Below are 20,327 nucleotides of genomic sequence, written 5' to 3' on the forward strand. Positions count from 1 at the left end.
ATTTGAACACATTTTTACACAAATTTTCGCTCTCGTTTGATGGAAATAGTGTGTGTATGGAACTTAAAGTCTAGCCTAAATCCTAAATCACATGATTTAAATTATTCGATTAATAATAACTACACTCTAAGGGATATAAAACAGAGCATATAATCAGATATATCACAGAGAATGCGATTTCGCCCGCTGCACTGCTGTTTGTTGAGGAGTGTACAAGATACAGCCAGCGGCGAAAACGTCTCTGCTGGCTTGTTCATTTATTGCTGAGGACGCGAGATATGGAAGAGTATATTCTTGGGAATGATATTGAGCTAGAAATCTAAGCGAAAAATGCTAATATCACAGCCTATGCGGCCGTATTTTGCACAGTCTTTTTCTGTCATCACAGAATTGGTCCTTGGAATTGTTCAAGGAATGTACGAATCACCTTCATGTGCAGCAGGTAAATCGACCATCAAATAATAAAATTTTGTTGAAAGGCACACGTACGCATGCCACAAGTCCAAAGGCACACACTTAGACAGTCTCTTTTCCTTCGAGTTTCTTCGAAAGGTCCGATATGATCTCCCTGAAGATGAGGGGATCGATGTTTTTACCCATCTGGTACAGAACATACCAATCACCGATCTCGCATCTACTATTGATGGTCTCTACTTCTTTCTGTGGGGCGATTTTGCACTTGCCTCTGAGCAAGTATAACCGCACTTTTGGCATGAAGATGACCACCAGTCTGTACAAGAGGGATAATCCAGACAAAACGGACAAGAACACGAACCAGAACCATAGGAACACGTAGATTTTCTCGTTGACGATGTTGAGCGGCAGAACGCACAACCCGTCGAACTTCTGCACCGATCCTGAAGGACCGTATTTGTGGAAGGTGCATTTCGTGACTTTCGGAAACACCCGAGACATGGGATCTTCGCGTTCCTCCGGTTCCATCTCGGTGAAGCTGAGGACGTCGCGGCCGTAAGTGCTAAATTCGCCGTCTAGGAAATAATCCATGAAGAAGATCTGTCCGACGACGTTGACAAAGTTGAGGACTTCACAGATGAAGAAGCGGAACGCGTAAAAGTTTTGCATATGAAGATTGGTGATGAAGTAGTCCACCAGGAGTCGCTTGCGGTCGGTTTTGCAGTCTTCGCTCACAATGGGGTAGTTGAGGTCGAGGACCAGCATCTTGATGCGTCCGCCTTCCCATGTTTTCCATAGGTATCGCGGGACGTAGAAGAGCATGGCTTGGAAGAAGAGTGCAAAGCAAACCCATTGGTAGTATTTGTGGTACTTGACCTCGTCGGTTCCGTCGGTGTGACTCGCCACCCCTGGTTGGACGATATCCAACCCCACGCGTCCTGTTAACCTGTTGGGAATCGTAAACGTGGAATAGATCCAGCAATACGTGTCCATCACATTCAAAGGAATTTCGTCCACAATACAGTCAATAGGATCTCCTATGTATTGTCTGCTGGTTACCAGCAGCGAGAACGCTATAAGGATGATAACGGTCGCTTTGTAGTGCAGCCGGAACACATTGTTGTCGATGCACACCACATCGATCTTCAGCAGCCCCTTGACGGAGCCGAACACGTCGAACATGTTTGCAGTTTATTGCCCGCACTAGACACCCAAACTCTTTCACTGCTGCTTTAATTAACAGGTTAATTGTTGCTGGCACTTTCTACTGTGTATTTATCTGTACGCTGCGAGCTACTACAGCAACACTAGAATTCTGTCGGCTGCACTTGGGGGGGCACAACAGCCTAGGAGGGATGGCGTGATGTGATTGGTGCGCTGAGTAGCCTCGTTTCGGGACGACAAGACGGAAAAAAGTTTTGAGAGGGAGAGAGACTCTCTCTTTGTTCGAAAGAGTCGAAAGTGCACACAGAGTTGGATCATGGACGCTCGTGGGAGATGCAACAATTAGCACGGAACCATCGATTTTACCACGAAATTTATCGATCATATCGAAATTGATTGCCTATTGTTATTGCCTTTCTTACTATCAAACTTGGAAAAACCGCTGATGCAAGTATTTGTCACTTTTGTCATCACTTTTGTTGGCTCATTTCAGGAAAGAACACGTGAAAACAAGTAAAAAAGAAGAAGAAACTATACGAAAGATCGAAAAGTACAAAAAATTTCACAGAATACTAATCAAAAGAACCCAAAATGCTAGAAAACGAGGATAAAGAGCAATTCAAAGACTCCAATTCTTCCAAAAAGGCTATAAAAACGTTATATATATATATTATATTTTATATAAAATATAACGGAGAAGAAATACTGCAGCAGTTTCAAAGTTCTTTGCACAAATATTCCACAAACAAAAAGAGGAACATATTTTTGAAAAGAAATGATGTCTTTTTAAATAAAAGTTTTGCCTACATAATAAGGAAAATGAGTTTCAGGTGTGTGATCGAGAGGAATTTGGAAATAGTAATAAAACTGATGAAAAAGAAATAAATACTGCGGCAGAAAATTAACAAATTAACTAAATTCCTCCTGATCTGGTCTCTAATATTTGATTGTTTATTAAAGCAATTATCACAATTTAAAATTAAAACTTTTTCAAAAAAAACACGCTTGATCCAAAAATGCATAAAACAAAAGTGGGGATTGCTGTGAGTTTTACTTCCACTTTGACAGTTGGCCTTGACACAGTGTTTTATCTCTTGGAATGTTGATAACAATCAATATTTTTCGTGGCTAACAGCCAATTAAATTTTTAATTTCTTCCTTAGCGATTTTTTCCACATCTGTGTTAAATCAGTAAAATAAAACTATTTAGTTCTGAAAGGATTGCAGAATGCTGCTGCATCAGTTAGTTTTGCATTTTCGGATTGTCCTAGAAAATGGCTCTTTGAAACTAAAGTTCCGTCAAGTTGGTGTGAATCGCCAATAATTTTGTTAAAGCCATTTTTAAAATGAGTAAGTCAATTTTGTGTGTATAATGAAAAAAAAATGCAAGGAAAAAAGATATACAAAACAAAAAAATACAGAAAAAAAAACATAAAAAGTTTACTAAATAAATGACTTTATGTCTTTCAGTTTTATTAATATCGGATCACAAAATTCTTTATCTTTGAAAAAACTAGTTACTAGTTTTGAGTCGAGAATTAACTTAGAACTTTAGAACAGAAATTTTTAGTTTTGAGACGAAGCCAAAAGTTTCCAGATCCTTATTAATTTCTTAATTTTAATATTAATTAATTTTAGTAATTTTGGTGCTACTGCTATCCAATTTGAACAAGTTACTATTTTTTAGTCCTGTTTTGACTCTACCAAATTACAAAATTGTGGAGCAAAAGACACAAAAGTTAAATTTTTATTTTTGAGACCAAGCAAAAAGTTCCCATAATCTCCAAAAAAATTCGAAATTTTGGTAATCTTAGTGTTACAGCTATGAAAATTAGGAAAGTTACTATTTTTGAATTGTGTTTTAACTCTGTCAAATTGCAAAATTGTAGAGCAAAAGACACAGATTTTAGGAATTTTTAGTTTTGAGACCAAGCAAAAAGTTCCCACATCCTTCACTAAAATTCGAAACTTTGGTAATTTTAGTGCTACAACTATGGAATTTAGAGTTACTAATTTGGAGTTGTATATTAACTCCACCAAATTGTAAAATTTTAAAGCAATAGACACAGATTTTAGGAATTTTTAGTTTTGAGACAAGCAAAAAATTCCCAGATCCTCTAAAATTCGTAATTTTGGTAATTTTAGTGCTATGAAATTTTTAAAATGAGGAAGTCAATTTTGCATTAATTTTGGAGAGCAGTGAATAATGAAAAAAAAATGCAAGAAAAAATAAAGACATACAAAACAAAAAAAAAAACAAAAAGTTTACTAAAACAAAAAACCCCACTAAAGCCATTTCTTCACCATTTCGGGTAATATAAATGGGTCGTCTTTGCCTGAGGCGAAAGAAAAACAAATCGCCAAAATTTTAAAAGTTTAAACAAAATTACAGCCGTGCTAATTAATAAATTGAATTTTTTCTTGCGCCAATCGGTTTGTTTTGTAGCGTCGTTACTAAGTCAAATTTTCATAACGAAAAATAAGATTTTCGAAAATCGAACAAAAATATTTATAAAACCAAGATATAAATTTCTTAGGGTAGCGCATGTAAATAGCTCTTTTCGTTTTCGTGCTATTTTACATCTTAAAATTTGGATAGTTTAAATTGAAGACTTTGCAATCTTCCTCGAATCCCACAACTCATTTTTATAAGAATGAAATCAGTCCGTAGATTTTGATTTCAAAGATTAATTGCGTGGAATGATGACAATCTCCTTTCTCTTACGCACTTGTATTTTTAATTAGATCTTATTATTTGTATTGTGTGTTGTGATAAGAAGAAATAATACGATGGAAACCAAATTAAATTTGTTCCCTCAAACAAGACTTTGGCTACCTGCTTTTCGCTGTATGACTAAACAAGAAACACTCCTCTTTTCAGCTGATTCATTTTCTTTGTATTAAAAGAAATCCCAAATGTGCAGTGCCTACCTGAAAAGTGCCGCGAGGTTTTTCTGGAAATTGTAAAAACAATTGTTGTGCACAATCACTTAGGTACTAATAAATAACATAGATATTGTGTTTGATTAGAGTGAGTGAAGATAATTAGATTTTGCTAGAACGTGTGACAAATTTTCTAAATGATTGTTAAAATCTCGTCTGATTCACGCGAACGCGTCAAGTTTTTTGAATGAAAATGACCTAGATAATGAACCTATCATCTATTACACAACGTGAAGAATAACTGTGAAAACCTGCCAGTAACAGGCGTGAACGCACAGCCAACTAACCCAATCAAGTGAAATAAGTCGTAACCACCATGTAATTTTCAATAAGGCCGCGAAAAAATCGGCAATTTCGTTCGATTCCATCTTGTAGAATCCAATCCGGTCGGTACCACAATATCAGATGACTCAACAGAACATCGGACAAAGCTGGAGCTACCCGGATTGATCGAACTGCATTCCAAAGGGGTTACTTACAATACTGAGTAGAGACAAGCCATTTCAAGGTCCAAGTTTTCTCGCAAGATTCTCACCTCGACATGCTGCGAATGCTTGAGATTATCGAAAGAATTTATGCTGTGTCCGTTCGGGCTACTGTTTAGATGGACACCCGGAGGTTCCGAACGATAACATCAATTAAAAGTCTGTAATAAAATCAGACAGTGGTTGTTCGTCTTTTTCAAATTTTAGATTCAGTGGCTTTGGAGAATTTAACGACAGTTCAGCGAACGGTAGGCTGGAATGTCACCTCTGTTAGCGGTCAACAGTGCCTCGTCCGCCGCCCCTGACCTCCCGAAGAAACCTGGCCTCTTTGCAGACACCGCCGCTCGCACTACCAGGAATTGTAGACGTCTTCACAAAGAAGAGAACATGCGGTTCCGATTAGAAGAATCTCAACAGTAGGAGTCGACACTGCTATTGGTGCTGAGAGCTTTTAAACGAGCTTTGAACACTTTTTCATTGGATTAGGGTCACGGAACACTTTTTACATACAAACGAGTTACACGCCAGACAGAACCGGATTCCAAAATATTCGTTACACTCATTTTCAGGATTTTCGGTTTTCAGTGGCTGCAACGTGACCAATGCTTCCTCACAAATATTTTACGGAATTTACGACGTGGCAGTGTTCCAGAATTAATTTACGACACTCACAAATCATCAAATCAAATATTTGCCTTTATTAACTAAAAACGTCATCGACCTGTGACATCAATTCGTTATCATCTTATTGTAGTCGTTCGGACGCGGTCAAAGGCGAAGGGAAAGCAGGTCGAATTAATTCAATCAAAATCGTTCGCCTCCAGTAATCTAGTTTGAACCCACCAAACCGCCTGTGTTTTCTCGGAAAATTTTTGTGTACCCGGAAGATTTTACGAACGATGCATTTTTGATGCACGATTGATAGTGCTGCAATGTTTGGCTACCACTTTATTCATGATAAGAAAATGTGTCAATATTTCCTCAAGAAAAAACGCTGAATTTCATTACGATTTCCTTGCGTTGCACTGTGAACCAATAATTGTTGAAAACTATTGTTCATATCTTATCAAACTCATTAAACCAACTTCATTGTGAACACACAGCGCAGGCTTAAGGTGACATAAATTTATCTGAACTTTATAATTGAGGGTCCAACTCAATGAGCGAGCAAGACCATTTATTAAAGGATCTTTAAGAGAACTCGTGTGGCTGCTTTGACAATTAACTTAAATATGTTAATTTGTGTTAAGTAATTATTCTTTGGAAGTATTTATCGTGTCGGATTACTGACTGGAAGATCGTAAGTTATAGTTTATTGTTTTCTCTACCTTCTAATTCATCTTTTGTCATTTTAAACTAACAGTAGCTGTCATAAATAAAATTTCTTTTATTGGCCGAGATAAGATAATCGCAATTAAGTACAATTCAATTCATAAATAAATTAAACGGAATTTAGAGGTGCATACAGTGAGACAAGTTGAAAATAGCTTTTATCGCTTAAATACATATTCCTATCACGAAAACAAATACTGGAAATTGTTTTGACTTTCTTCGGGTTTAAGATTACGAAGATATAAAGATTTGTAAACATTTGTGCCTGTCAAACTTGAAGAAATGTTCGTAACTGTTAACATCTTCTAGGAAGCTTCTGGAATTTGATCGAATTCAGCTTGAAAATGTTGGGCACCTTCCAAACCATCGCCAAGAACTTCAAAATCAAACCGCAAGCATACCTCATCGACAACTGGATCTTCCGCATGCACTATCGCCTCACAACGCTTATATTCCTCGTCGCCACCATCTTGGTAACCTCAAGACAATACATCGGAGAACACATCAAATGTATCAACGACAAAGGTGTCCCTGAACACGTCATGAACACCTTTTGCTTCTTCACCTCAACATTTACCGTTGTAAAACACTACGAAGACGACATGGTGGTGAAAGAACACGTGGCTCATCCTGGTGTGGGTCCGTACGGGTTTAATTCAACTGAACCCATTCAAAGACACGCGTATTACCAATGGGTTCCTTTCGTGTTGTTCGGACAAGCGATCATGTTTCATTTGACTCATCTCTTGTGGAAGAAGTACGAAGGTGGTCGAATTCGACGTTTGATTGAGGGGTTACAACTGGGAGCTTTCGCCTTGCTCGAGAAAGAAGTCGAGGTGAAGAACAACAAAATACCATCGAAAGAGAAAAAGGACGAGATCATGACTAGAGTCAAAGACGCGTTCGTCCAACGAATCTACATCAACAAGTCGTGGTCGAAATGGTTAATCTTCTTCGAAATTCTCAACGTTCTCAACGTGGTTCTGCAAATTTACATAACGGATGAGTTCTTAAGTAACCAATTCCTCCACTTGGGGGTGGACGTGGTAAATCAAGGACTGGAAGAACCAGTGACCGCTCTTGATGAAGTCTTCCCCAAGGTAACGAAATGCATCTTTTACAAGTACGGTCCCTCGGGTTCCATCCAACTCCACGACGGGATGTGCGTCATGGCCCTCAACATCATCAACGAAAAAATCTACATCTTTCTGTGGTTCTGGTTCATCATTCTCTTCGCCGCCTCTTGTCTCGCTGTGCTCTGGAGACTGTTAACAGTCACCCTCCACGCAAGAAGCAAGAGATTCAACCAGATGGTCTTCGCGACGTCTTGCCCCGGGAAACTAAACCCTTGGAATCTCCTCACTGTTACCAAACATTGCGATTTCACCGACTGGTTGTTCTTAAAATATTTGGCGAAGAACATGGACGGGTTGGTTTTCAGAGAGTTGTTTTTGGGGCTCGCCGAAGACCTCGAGGAGAACAAGAAGCCGCTGTTGAATTTCGCAGACGAAGAAACGGGGACTCTCGAAAAGACACGCAAGTTTGATTAATGTGATAATCTGATATTTTACTCGTATTCTAGTCTTTTAGTCACCGTACGTTTTGTACTTGCTTGCCTTTTAATAAAATTTGATGTACGCGAAAGTGTTTGTTTTACCTAATTTTTATCACAACAGGTGAGAATGTTATCGCTTCGGAGGTAAAGCAATAATTTATTTTTAACAGACCATAAACCAGTTTCTTATCACGCGGGTGTACTAAATAGAAGTCATTGTTGCAGCTAAAATAATAAAAAAGTGATGCAATTTTTTTTAGTCTTAAAATTTTATTTTTAATTGGAAATTACTATTTTTGAGTCGTGTAATAACAATGTAATAACTTAAGTTTACTCTAAAAAATAAGCGAGATATCGATATCAGAAGTTTGGCCATAGTTTTAGTCATGAATTTTTGCGAAAATTTGCAAATTTCGACTGCAGAAAAATCAAAGAACTTTTTCTTATGTAAAAAAACGCGAGAAAAACGATGGCGCAAACCGCATTCCAATATCTGAAATAGTTTCCGAGATATCGAGCAAGAATTGTTTTGAACCTTCAAAAATTTGGCCCTCTGGCGACAACCCAAAATTTCAAACGGCCATAACTCGGTTATTTGTTGACAAAAATTAATGTTTTTGAATTCAGCGTAAAATTCTGCGTAAAATAAGACCCAAATTTGTTGAGTTTGCTTAATAAATAAACGAAATATTGGCCAAAAACTGTTTTGGAAACATCATTTATGGTGATTTTCAATCAATGTTTTCAAAATGAAAATGACGTTTAATAGCATTAAATTACACATCAGTCGAAAGAGGAGCTCAAAATCTATCTAGTGGACAAATTTGAGATCTATCGGACAAATAGTTTACGAGTTATGGTCAAAAATAAAAAAAAAATGAAAAATTTTCATCGTTTGAGTCGGATTTTTTTTTTCGCGAAAAATCTACTGTTGAATTTTGGGGTTTTAAGCACTTTTTCTAACGAAAAATGAGCCGAGAAAAACGATAGCGCAAACCGCATCTCAATATCTCTAATAGTTTCCGAGATATTTAACTTTAAAAATTAGGAAAAATGAGAAAAAATAAAAATCAACTTTTCAAAACTTTAATCTGCCATAACTCGGTTATTTGTAGTCGGATCTGAATTTAAATCCCAGATTTGGAATCTGCGAAAAATTCTGCGTACGCTGATGTATAATAACTAATAACTCTACCAGATTGCAGCATTGTAGAGCAAAAAACGCAAATTTTAGGAATTTTTATTATTAAGACGAAGCAAAAATTTATGATTTCCGTCACTAAAATTTGTAGTTTTGGTAATTTTAATGCCACAGCAATCAAATTTGGGGAGGTTACTAATTTGGAGTTATTTATTAACTGTCTTAAATTGCAAAATTGTAAGTCAAACAAAACAATTTTTTTTTATTCTGAAGACGAAGCAAAAATTTTTGTTTTTTTTTATTAAAATTCGTAAATTTCGTATTTTAACGCCACAGCAATCAAATTTGGGGAGATTACTAATTTGGAATTGCTTTTTAACTCTGCCTTGAATTACAAATGGGTAAGTTAAGCGAGACAAGTTTTAGAAATTTTTATTTTAAAGACCAAGCAAAAATTTCCGATTTTCTTCACAAAACTTCGTAATTTTGGTAATTTTGACGCCACAACAATCAAATTTAGGAAAGGTGCTAATTTTGGTCTGCTTATTAACTGTGCTAGATTGCAAGATTTTAGTTCGTAAGAGACAAATTTTGATTTTTTTATTTTCAAAATGATGGAAAGCTTTTGAAAAAATATGTTAAGGGTTGTACTCTCGTAATTTTAACGCCACAGCTTTCAAATTATTTTAGAAAAACTGATGATTCTTTTGAAAAACGAACGGATACAAAAACTTTTTGCCAGTTTCTTGCAAAGAACTCCTAAATTAGTTATGTTGGCAAAATTTAATTCGATTTATAAAAATTTTCGAGTTACAGAAATCACATGTGAAATTTAAGGAAAACACAAGGAAATAAAATAAATTTTGAGTTGTAGAAAAATTCGAATTGTGGAAGTTCGACTGTATATCGAATCTTTGGGAAATCCGGCGCTCCTGTAAATTCAGAAACCTTTGAAACTCTCCCAATTACATAAACAAAATTCCTGCGTTATCAGCAATTTCCTGGCAATTTCAACGCAAATTGGTCTCTTGGAAGTCCCGGAAATCCCCGGAGTTTTGAAAATTCCCTTTTTTCATACAGCTTCTCACATTTGTTATCACCCAGTTGCACAAAAATGAGCGCAGCAAAACACATTTTCTTATCATCTTAACATATGCAAGCTTCATGTACGTCAGCTCTTTTTTTTCTTCCAACACAAGCAGCGTCTGTTTGCTAGAATTACGTATTTGGTTTTTTATCTTGAGCGACAGGAAAAGAAATTCTCGACAATGTGTCATCCGGGCTTATCGCATTTCCAGGAGAATACCACTGATAACTTTACATATGGAAAGAAATTTCCACAATAGTTGTACGTGTTAACACAGTGCTCTCTTCTTCTTTGTGTACAGGTACTGTCTTTTATCTAACTTCCATAAACAAATTTTATCTTTATTTGATCATAATATGCGTAGTGATATCAATGTCGTTAGTCTCGGATGAAGTAATTTAGGTTGGGTTTCAATCTCCATACACAGGGTGAGTCGTTTTGCTGCTTCTCCTTTGACTAACTCTTCAGTTTTAGATCAAAATGTTGTCACTGTTTGATGCGGTAAAAGACCATTTTAAACCAAAATTCGACGCTGTCTGCATTGATAATTGGGTGTTTAAACTGCACTACCGAGCCACATGGGCGATTCTCCTCATATCAACGATTTTAGTGACAGCGCGGGAATTTATAGGCGAGCATATCAAATGTATCAATGATATGAAGGATCCAGGATTCGAACGCGTTATTGAAACGTTTTGCTTCTTCACCACAACATTCAGTGTGGTAAGAAAATGACGCAACTAAGTAAATAGTGTTGAAAGCCTCCTTTAAGATCGACGAAACCGCTCCGTCTTTCCACTACGCCCATGTGTACCATCCTGGGATCCTCCCATATGGAATCGGCTCCAAACAACCCATCCGAAGACACACGTACTACCAATGGGTGCCGTTCTTCCTCTTCGGACAAGCCACTATGTTCTACCTGACCCACATCTTCTGGAAGAAATTGGAGAACAACTGCATGTATAAGTTAGTCGCGGGTTTACACAACTCCCGATTCGCCCTTCTGGAGAAGGAAATAGAAGGGGATTCTCACCCCATCCCGACCAAAGCGAAACGAGAGGCGTGTATCAGAAGGATAAAAAACGTGTTCTTGGAACAAATCAAAGTCCACAAATCCTGGACGCGGTGGTTCATCTTCTGCGAAATCCTCAACGTGGTTCATGTGGTCTTCCAGTTCTACGTCACGAACAAGTTCTTAGGGAACCAGTTTTTGACGCTCGGGCCGAAGCTGTGGGTGAACGGATCGCAAGTTTTGAACGACGTCTTCCCCAAGGTAACACTAATGAAACCCTCATTGTGGTTACAGCTCTTCTTTTAATAGTTGACGAAGTGCACCTTCCACAAGTACGGTCCTTCGGGTTCCATCCAAGTCCACGACGCTCTCTGTGTCATGGCTCTGAACATCATCAACGAGAAGATCTTCACGTTTATTTGGTTCTGGTTCGTTCTTCTGTTGATGGCATCATGTCTTATTCTACTGTGGCGGCTTCTAAGCTTGCTCTTGTACGCCCACTGTCTACCACTCAACCAGTTGGTTTTCGGACATTTGCTGGGGGGGCGGTTGTACCCGTGGCATCTTAAGATGGTCATCAAGCACTGTACTTACTCGGACTGGTTGTTTTTGAGGTACTTATCCAAGAACGTGGATGGTATGACTTTCAAGGCGATCTTCATGAACATCACGGAGGATTTGGAGGAGCGAAAACCACTTTTTTGACTGCGAGGAGCCGAACATGACTTTGTACTTAACACTTGTAACTAAATAGAGTATTTTTGTAAAAACATCCGTGTTTTGACAGCCGAAATGACAACGCAGAAAGTCAGAATCATCCTCTCTCCAACCTGCGAGGAAGCGAGGAAAAACACTGTGAAATTGTACAAAGCGTGGTACCGACAGCTCCCTTACATCCGTTGATACTCCTGGTGGGTTCGTTCCGTTTTTATTCTTGTTTTCAGTGAAAGAGTACGACATTCCCAAAACAGTTTGTGATCTGAGATTGAAGCTGCGCGAGGAGTTTCGCAAACACGATCCAGTTGATGATATTCGTGTGATCGACATGCTTATTCTAAAGGGTCAAATGGAGTTGAGAGAAACTGTCAATAAATGGAAGCAGAAGAACACGTTGATGGACTACTATAAGGACTCCGTGGAGGTGAAGCCGAAGGGTTTTCTTTCAAAGTTCCTAGAAGGTCACGAGTAAACTGTCGCAATGTTTTTTAACCAAAAGGTTTATTATACACCTCTCAACCCGTGAAGAATTCCGAGTGTAGTAATTAATGTTATTAGTTTAAATGAGATGCCCGATCTAGATACTCGAAGCTATCAATCGAAGAGGTTCGACCTATCAATTACAATCAAGAAAGGCGATTTGATTAAAAGCCGAGTTTAGGATCGTTTTTAATTCCTCCGTGGGAAACACCTCAGGAAATTGAAATAAATGATGGCCTCTGGTGGTTGACACAAGAATACATTAGAAGGTAAAACTGGTAGGCAGAAAAATTTGTATAAATCACCACCAACGATGGCGAACATTATTCAGTGTCTATTTTACGGCCAATAAAAAAGTAGATTTTCTACTGGGTATTCTAAACAGGTTTTTTCTCACCTCCGATTTGCATTAATCAGTAAACATGAGGACGAAAAAAGTGCAGTAGATTGAGCACTAATTAAAAAATATGGTAATCATGCTAATTAATGGACTTCAGAGCGGCGGCTAATGAATCTGTCAGGTCAAGATTGCGCAAGATCTTAATCCACCCAAATTAGAGCTTTCGTTCTTTCAGCATCCAAAAGTTGAAAGCATCGCTCGCAATTTTCCATTTTCTCCCATCGCCACAGGTCGTGTTCGGAATCGGCATCCGCAATGTTAGTATCCAGTTAGCAACAGCGAACAGACGTTCTTATCTTCCGTAGTTTCTTCGGATCTGCATTCCTCAAGCCTTTTTGGCTTTTAAATTTCCAAAGGTAACACCAGCGCTCTCTCAGATGGCGCATCCGAACTACTAGTTGAAGATGGACCTCTAGTGGTCGCCACTTTACAGAATTGCGAGATGAACGAGCGTGGGTGGGTGTTGGAACAAAGAGATTCTTGTTTTCATTTGGTGGTTGCTTTTGATTATTATTGAAAGACGATAAGCAACAGTTGTTGTTCGTTTTAATTAGTAATAAACGACGCGTGGAATTTATTGCTGGCGGTTTATTGCAAAAAACGTCATTTCTATTAATACAATGCGATTTGCATTACTGGTTTGGATGTTTTATTATATAGTTTGACGGATTAAAGTGATGAGGATTCTGTGAATTGCAATAAAGGAGCAATGAAAATAAAAGAAATAAACATTTGCGCAAGATATTAAGACAGTTATCAAATCCTAAAAAACTGCGAAGAAAATGTTAGATTCCGCCCAAAAAATGGCGCATCCACCATTTTTCTGTGAATCCCAAATATGGAAACACAGAAGCTGATTTAAAAATTTTAACAATACAAAGCTATTAATCTGTCAAATTTAAATGGACGAATTTCCTGCATCGCACAAAAACCTGTCACGCCAATTTGCGGCTGAATTCATAGAAAGGTAAATAAACCCGCTGTTACAATTTTTAATTTTTATCGAATTGACCTTGCGCGTAATGACTGGCTTTCACTATAGCCCTGTTAACGATCTCGTAATGAATTAGCTACAGGCTTCCTGTAATTAGCCCATGAAGGTAATTCTGGGAAAACTTTCGTTGCTTGGACATAACGGAGCAAAATGCAAATGCCTAAATTTCTCGTTGCATTTTAGCCACAGGCGATCACGTAGACAGTTCTCGGAATTTGATTTTTACTGTTATTTATGTCGTTTTGGTAATAATTAAATTAGGCACGGTTAGTCCAGAAGAAAAAAAATGTCCAAAATTTCTAATATGCGGAAAAGTTGGGTAACTTAATGTGTAAAATAATGACATAAAGTATAAAAAAAAAACGTTTTGTTTCTATGCAAAACCAGATCTTGTGTATTACATTACTTTACCGATCCTTATAAAATTTATATGCGAAGAACGAAATTTAAATAAACAATTTTGTCATCTTAAAATTGGGATTGATGGAGGAAAAGAATTTTTAATAATACAGGCTGTTCAAAAAATAGCGGACCAACTGATAAGAACGTCAAACTCTAAGACGCTGTGAATTGGAAATGCTGTTTAAAATTTTTGTTTGAAGCTTTGTAAGGGAGCAAAATAACGTTAAATATTGCGAAAAACGGCAACAGTGTTCAATTCTTTCGGTAATTATTAGGACTATAATTTTGAGACCAGAGCAACACTTTGGTAGTTACAATTATTAATAAATCATGTAATTGGTTACTATTGGTTACTATTGCAATTAATTTTGATAACACCTGACCAGTAAAAGTCACAAAGTAGATCAGGAACCATTTGTTCTCTTCTTGGTATGCGAATAGTCCTGGGTCCTCCATGATCCTGATAAATTTGGTTCCAATCGGCCCGTCTCACGTACCTGTTGATAAACTCGTTGAAAAGTATTCTTGGAGGGAATTTGCCAGTTAGGAAATTCACAAGCCTTACTGCCTCTTAATTACTGCTTCTCGACTGTTTCCATCACGTGTCGGTATGATTAGAGAAATAAACTCCTCTAGTTTGTGACACCTAAAAAATGTTTAACTTTTCTAAAAAAAATGGTCATTGTCAGGCACTAGGCAACAATTAATTACTGAATTCTTGAAGTGAAATGTTGCCAGATTAATTTGGCGCTTTTGAGCTTAATTTTAAAAGTGCAAAATAACGTTTTGCATCAACATTTAAGGCATTTAAGGCATTTAGGTATGTAAATATCACCCAAAACATGAACTCTAGTAGAATTTTGTAAACCTTGAGTTCATTATAAGGAAAAATTTGTGCCATAATTAGCGCCCCTTTAAGTGGCTGTAGATTTCCAACGAAGCACTCAATAATTGAAAAACTTAATTTAGCTACTAGTTATTATCTGAAGATTCACGTAGTGAATAGTTGGTCCGCCATTTTTTGAACACCCTGTATATGTAAGTATACAGCGTGTTCTTGAAAAAAAAGTTTTGCGCTTTTCCAGAAGAAGTATGAAGTATGAAAAACCAATTTTTTAATCAAACTGATAAGATAAAATTAACCCCAATCTATGTATTTTCTACACCACTGGCAAAAAACGCATCTGGAATGCCTTGTTTCCAAAGCAACCAGCAACTCGATTTATTATTCACTTTTAAATCAGTAGCGCCCAAGTAAATTCATTTAAATTTTTGTGTAATTTTATCTCGAAAACAAAAAGACTTTAACTAATTTTTTTTTCTGTTTTTTGAGTTTATTTTAAAACAAAACGTATTTTTTTTACTTAAAGCTATTTTTGTATTTGTAGAAATGAGTTTTATCATGCAAAATTGTTAAAAAAGATGAACAATTTTTTTCGCAATTTCATTATTTGCATTAACCGTGTAAGGAGAGAAACTTAAAAATAGATTTTAGCACAATTGTTGGAAACCGTAATGACAGGTGCGGACGCTAATTACAGTTCTTAAAAACCGTTTTGAGGTTTTTGCACTAAAATAAGTGAGTATTGAGCCACCATGGTTCAATGTCCAATTTGCGGCGGTACCGTTGGCTAAATATTTCGCAATGTTGCGTTGCCTGGACAAAGGTTATTGAAGGTAAAAGAACCCAAGCGTTACACTTAGTGACAACAGAGATGATTCCGCGATTCATTATCATCATTAACAAAAATAGAACCCGCGCCGGTGTTGCAATAAACAAAAAACACGTAAAAATAGCACAAAGTTGCGACAAGCAATTATGGCTAATAAGTGCTAAACCATAACCGTAAAAACCACACTTGTCTGCATTATTAGGTCACACCGACATTTGAAGTCAGCAATATAAACTTGTGTTTGTTTAAAAAAATGTTAGTGGCCGTAAAACTGGAATATACAAGGTGTTCTTTGTGTTGGACATTGCACATTTCTTCACGTCATCGACAGTCTGATACAGAATTTAAAGTAAAAGGTCGTTGTTCTCAGTTGACCGGTAAAGTAGAGAGGATTGCATAGTCCTCCGTCCTGCTGGAAGTCTTCGCTTCTTAAACTACAGTACAACGATCTCGTTCTTCAGACTTCAGGACGAGAAATGCAAGAGATTGTTGATAAGCGAGGCGCGACAGCACGTGATTTGGCTGGATAATGAAGAAAGTCTTCTAAAATTGGTTACCTTCGAAGGGATTAAAGGATTTTTCGACGAAAATCCAACACTTAGCTTTAATCCTATTTTCACTAAACCTGTCTTATCAGTGATTTACACAGCGCTCAATTACAGGCAGTAAAAATCATAGCATCAAATTAGGCGCTCCGATATGGCGGCTGTGACTAATTAAATTCGTTCTTTAAACCGGTCCTCGGTCTCTTTTTCCCAATTAATTATCAAAAACCTCGAATTTTATTACAGGTATTAAGATACTCAGAATTTTAAAGTCATTGGAGTCAAAACCCCCCACAGATCAGCGTTTTCCATCATATCCTGAAATACCATCAGGCCGGCAGATGTGAAGCCATGCACGTATTGTCTAGACCCCAAGCTCCAAGCATACTTTCCCATAAAAACCGCCTTTTACCTTCCAAACCCATGACGCCCCATCTGGCCCACTGCACCCATTACCTACCCTTATCCTTCAAGGTCCACATCTGCCGTGTTTGGCCCGACATGTCTCGACTATTTTATCGTGGTGCACCGCATAGTTTGAAGCACTAATTGTAAAGGTCAATTTTACAATTTATTTTGATGAGGATAAATGAAGGCTTTGGGTCCTCTTCGTTAAGAGACGGATATACACATTAAGACCACAGAACGGATCTTTCCAGAAATTCCACGGTTTTACCGATTGCATAACGGATCTCTCTTATTGTTTTTCAATCATCTGTTGCATTGATATTAACATGACCATGGACTTTCGACGCTTGACGTCTAGTTTTGGTTTTTTTATCACCAGGAACGTGCCGAAAGAAATTTGTTTAGTTAAATAAGCAAAAAAAGCAATTGCGGTTTGTAGGTTTAACGACACAATTATCGTAATAACACGTTTGTGATAAAAAAATTGACGGAAAGTGACTCGAAACTACCTTCCCAAAGTGTTAAAGTTTCTTGTACCCTGGGAGCGAGGCTACAACTGCACATGCTCAGTCTTCTGGATGCCACATTTTTGATAAAACAAAGAAGAAAATGAAGATGTAACAAGCATTGTTGTCCAAGCAACGAAAAGGTTTTTGGTAACTGTACTGTTACATTACGCAATGACAATGCAGCGAGGTCGTTCATTTGAATTTTCACGGGTTTATGGAGATTGTAAAAAGTTAGGAAATGCGGTCATGAAAGAGTGGTTTTTCTGGAGCGGCCCCATTGAATTCAAAGAGATTTTAAGACAAACCTGTTTCTCAGAAGATTGCTCAACTCTCCGCAATCGATCTTCGTGGATGTATGTCACAAACCGACTTGACCATATTTAGAATGTCGTAATTTAAAGGAATTCGAGTTCCTATTTGGTCATTACTCCTGCAAGGCTATTGGCATGATTTAGTCCAATTACATTAATGCAGCATGTGTTATTTAACTGACCTATTTGGACGGCAATTTTTTCTTAGTTGGTGCTCAGTCAACAGTGAAAATTGAATTTTTAGCAAAATTATTGTTATGTAATGATTATACCATCATTAGCATAGCATCCGCACGTAACCATTTCAAGGCTCTCGACTAACATGTCTACCAACTGATTTTCTGGGCAAATAAACAGGGCGAAGGCACTCCTTTCATTTGTGAAGACCTAGTTGAGTTAATTTGCTATTGTTTTTGTCATTCGTGATTTCATGTGTCATATGAATGAGTCAGATTTGGTTAGAGCGAATCTAATCAGATTGTTGGAACCGTTTGTCATTGGGTGGTTTATAGTCTCTATCAAATGATTCATTTAATTTCTCGAGATCTCCTAAATTGTACAAAATTTCAATCAAGTACTTTAAAAAGTCTTAGGGCCGGTTCACAGAAGCTATGTTAAACTTTCGATTAAATACGTAACATCAGCACTTTAAAAAAAGTATATCGAATCTTCATGAATTAACTTTTCTACGGTTTATACTTCTTCTTTATATTTTTTTAAATTTTCTTTTTCATGCCTTTTCATATTATTTTTTTGTTATTATTAAGAAATTTGTATTCTTTATTATGTTATAGGGTCAGAACCTTGATCAGTTTTACTGCCTTTTGGCCCTTTTCGTGGCAAAAGTTTTTTCGGAATACTATTTTATTTTTATTTTGTCTAGTAAATAAATTTGTGTTCGTTTTTTGTTGTTGTTCTTTCTACCACAAATAAAGATTTATTATTATTATTATTATGTTAAAGTAACATGTGAGGGTTTTTCTGCTAATCAAAAGTCAGCACTCGTTTAATTAGTTGCGAGTTTAACTTAATTAAATTATTGTGTGAACCCGCCTTTATTGGTATTTGGGAGCTGAAGCATAAAACTGAAAGAATCAAGTAAATACTGCAACAACTCCAAAAAATTGTTTTGAATTTACCAGAGCCTTGATTCGACAACATGTCTGCAATTACTTGATAAATACTCATAAACAAAGTCGAAACTCTTGTTCTATTGTTAATTGTAATCAAACCTGTTGAAATAAAAGCACTCGCACTTGTTTTCCACAACTTATACCTTCTGCAAAATGAGCCCAAATAGTTTCAATTTCAACGACATTGTAAGTACGAATCAAAACTCCACCAACTCATCACCACTTCTAGGAGGAAATAATCCTCAAGTATGTGGACCACTGTGAAACCCACCACACTCAAACAGAAGATGGCTACATCCTGAAATTCTTCCGAATCCCTCAAAAAAACCCCAAAGAAGTCATCTTGTTGCAACACTCGATTTTCTTTGATGCTAAACTCTGGGTGAGCCAATTTAACGATTCTGTAGCTTTCGTCTTCTGGAGGGCGGGTTATGATGTTTGGTTGGGCAATACAAGAGGAAATCGGTACTGTCGGAAACACCAAACTCTCGACTCTTCAGATCCGAAGTTTTGGGATTTTAGTTTTCATGAAATGGGACACTATGATAATCACGCGATTATTGAGTACATCAAGCGTGAAACTAAGAAGAGCCAGATTATTTATATGGGATTGTCGCTGGGTAGTACCACTGGGCTCGTGTACGCTGCCACTAGAGCAACGTGTGCAAAGTCTGTGAAAATGATGGTACTTTTGGCACCGGTCACCCACATGAACAAAGGGAGTACCTGGGCGAAGTATTTTGTTCCTCCATGTGTTGCTCTTGTGGTATTTATTTCAACATTATTTACCAAGCTAACTGCCGTTTTTAGCATTTCTTTAAAATTGATCAGCGGCGCACCATCTTCCAACCAGACGCGTGGTACGTCAAAGGTTTCAAGTTTTTCTCAATGAGGTGCCCCAAATTGGCGAACTTCTGTATTAGTCTCTGTTCTGGATTCAGTGATAAAGAACTGGATTTTGTAACATCCCCACTTTTAAGTACCACAATTAATCGGCAGTTTCAGGATTTATTTACGGCCGCTATTAAAGTTTGTGGATCAGAACAACCCTTGAAACTGTGGTTGCACTCCAATCAAATCTATGAAAGTGGTGGAAAATTTCGTTTTTTCGATTACAGAGAAAAAAATGTAAAAGTGTATGGTAGGGAGCAACCACCTTCTTATCCTTTGTCCAAAATTGAGATTCCTGTCCTTCAAGTTTGTGGAGAGAAAGACGTTCTTCAATGTCTTGAAGTACGCCATTGGGAATCATTGCAATTGTTAAAAATCTTCGTTTTAGGATCAAAACAAACTGTTCCAGGTTTTGTGTGAAAAATCGAGCTTGAATAAGAAGATGATGGTGATTCCCGGATTTTCCCACATTGATTTTACCGTCCATTTCGAGCGAAACGAGCGAGTCTACGACGAAATCCTCCGGGTAATTGAAAAGTTCAATTCTACAGGTTTTTTGTGATTATTTCTATTGTTTTGGTATCTTGTCTTTAGTTGCGTGTACAAAAAAATTTGCACAGTAAAGTAATCACGCACAGCCAACTCTAAAACAAGAGTTTCGACTTCGTTTATGATCACCAACTCGATTACCAATTCCAAGGTTCCATTAGAAGTTACTACAAAATTTT

General features: G+C 37.3%; 5 protein-coding genes across 7 annotated transcripts; 4 read left to right on the forward strand and 1 right to left on the reverse strand.

Moving 5' to 3' along the window:
• Nucleotides 1–420: 420 nt before the first annotated feature.
• Nucleotides 421–1,596, reverse strand: Inx2 (innexin 2). Its single transcript, XM_088034309.1, has one exon. It carries the CDS (start codon nucleotides 1,594–1,596, stop codon nucleotides 517–519), a length of 1,080 nt encoding a protein of 359 aa, XP_087890435.1. The 3' UTR covers nucleotides 421–516.
• Nucleotides 1,597–5,211: 3,615 nt separating this feature from the next.
• On the forward strand, nucleotides 5,212–7,982 carry LOC148175684 (innexin inx7-like). The gene is made up of 2 exons (XM_088034629.1): nucleotides 5,212–6,306; nucleotides 6,648–7,982. The coding sequence occupies exon 2, from the start codon at nucleotides 6,683–6,685 to the stop codon at nucleotides 7,886–7,888; it is 1,206 nt and encodes a 401-aa protein (XP_087890755.1). The 5' UTR covers nucleotides 5,212–6,306; nucleotides 6,648–6,682; the 3' UTR covers nucleotides 7,889–7,982.
• A 2,340-nt stretch (nucleotides 7,983–10,322) lies between these two features.
• On the forward strand, nucleotides 10,323–11,994 carry LOC148175685 (innexin inx7-like). 3 transcript variants are annotated; one of them, XM_088033899.1, is made up of 5 exons: nucleotides 10,323–10,549; nucleotides 10,596–10,844; nucleotides 10,894–11,397; nucleotides 11,446–11,865; nucleotides 11,924–11,994. In XM_088033899.1, the coding sequence occupies exons 2-4, from the start codon at nucleotides 10,602–10,604 to the stop codon at nucleotides 11,839–11,841; spliced, it is 1,143 nt and encodes a 380-aa protein (XP_087890025.1). In that variant the 5' UTR covers nucleotides 10,323–10,549; nucleotides 10,596–10,601; the 3' UTR covers nucleotides 11,842–11,865; nucleotides 11,924–11,994. The 3 variants fall into 3 exon arrangements, with proteins under 3 accessions (XP_087890025.1, XP_087890026.1, XP_087890024.1); XM_088033900.1 differs by lacking the exon at nucleotides 11,924–11,994 and having other exon boundaries at nucleotides 10,323–10,422; nucleotides 10,486–10,549; nucleotides 11,446–11,906; XM_088033898.1 differs by lacking the exon at nucleotides 11,924–11,994 and having other exon boundaries at nucleotides 11,446–11,906.
• Nucleotides 11,929–12,756, forward strand: LOC148175686 (NADH dehydrogenase [ubiquinone] 1 alpha subcomplex subunit 6-like). Its single transcript, XM_088033901.1, has 2 exons — nucleotides 11,929–12,034; nucleotides 12,081–12,756. Exons 1-2 carry the CDS (start codon nucleotides 11,929–11,931, stop codon nucleotides 12,323–12,325), a joined length of 351 nt encoding a protein of 116 aa, XP_087890027.1. The 3' UTR covers nucleotides 12,326–12,756.
• Nucleotides 12,757–18,822: 6,066 nt separating this feature from the next.
• Nucleotides 18,823–20,252, forward strand: LOC148175687 (lysosomal acid lipase/cholesteryl ester hydrolase-like). The gene is made up of 5 exons (XM_088034084.1): nucleotides 18,823–18,894; nucleotides 18,938–19,474; nucleotides 19,519–19,668; nucleotides 19,714–19,941; nucleotides 19,988–20,252. Exons 1-5 carry the CDS (start codon nucleotides 18,862–18,864, stop codon nucleotides 20,159–20,161), a joined length of 1,122 nt encoding a protein of 373 aa, XP_087890210.1. The 5' UTR covers nucleotides 18,823–18,861; the 3' UTR covers nucleotides 20,162–20,252.
• The last annotated feature ends 75 nt before the right edge of the window (nucleotides 20,253–20,327 follow it).

This window comes from Gnatocerus cornutus, chromosome 4 (genome assembly GCF_029298725.1).
Source record: "Gnatocerus cornutus isolate USDA-ARS CGAHR chromosome 4, icGnaCorn1.1, whole genome shotgun sequence".
Taxonomy (NCBI): domain Eukaryota; kingdom Metazoa; phylum Arthropoda; class Insecta; order Coleoptera; family Tenebrionidae; genus Gnatocerus; species Gnatocerus cornutus.

Coding starts and splice junctions, on each gene's coding strand:
- LOC148175686 (XM_088033901.1), top strand. CDS start 11,929: ATGACAACGCAGAAAGTCAGAATCATCCTCTCTCCAACCTGCGAGGAA. Junction 12,035..12,080: donor CCGACAGCTCCCTTACATCC/GTTGATACTCCT, acceptor TCTTGTTTTCAG/TGAAAGAGTACGACATTCCC.
- LOC148175687 (XM_088034084.1), top strand. CDS start 18,862: ATGAGCCCAAATAGTTTCAATTTCAACGACATT. Junction 19,475..19,518: donor CTCCATGTGTTGCTCTTGTG/GTATTTATTTCA, acceptor TGCCGTTTTTAG/CATTTCTTTAAAATTGATCA. Junction 19,942..19,987: donor ACGTTCTTCAATGTCTTGAA/GTACGCCATTGG, acceptor TCTTCGTTTTAG/GATCAAAACAAACTGTTCCA.
- LOC148175685 (XM_088033899.1), top strand. CDS start 10,602: ATGTTGTCACTGTTTGATGCGGTAAAAGACCATTTTAAACCAAAATTC. Junction 10,845..10,893: donor TCACCACAACATTCAGTGTG/GTAAGAAAATGA, acceptor GCCTCCTTTAAG/ATCGACGAAACCGCTCCGTC. Junction 11,398..11,445: donor TGAACGACGTCTTCCCCAAG/GTAACACTAATG, acceptor TTCTTTTAATAG/TTGACGAAGTGCACCTTCCA.
- Inx2 (XM_088034309.1), bottom strand. CDS start 1,596: ATGTTCGACGTGTTCGGCTCCGTCAAGGGGCTGCTGAAGATCGATGTG.
- LOC148175684 (XM_088034629.1), top strand. CDS start 6,683: ATGTTGGGCACCTTCCAAACCATCGCCAAGAACTTCAAAATCAAACCG.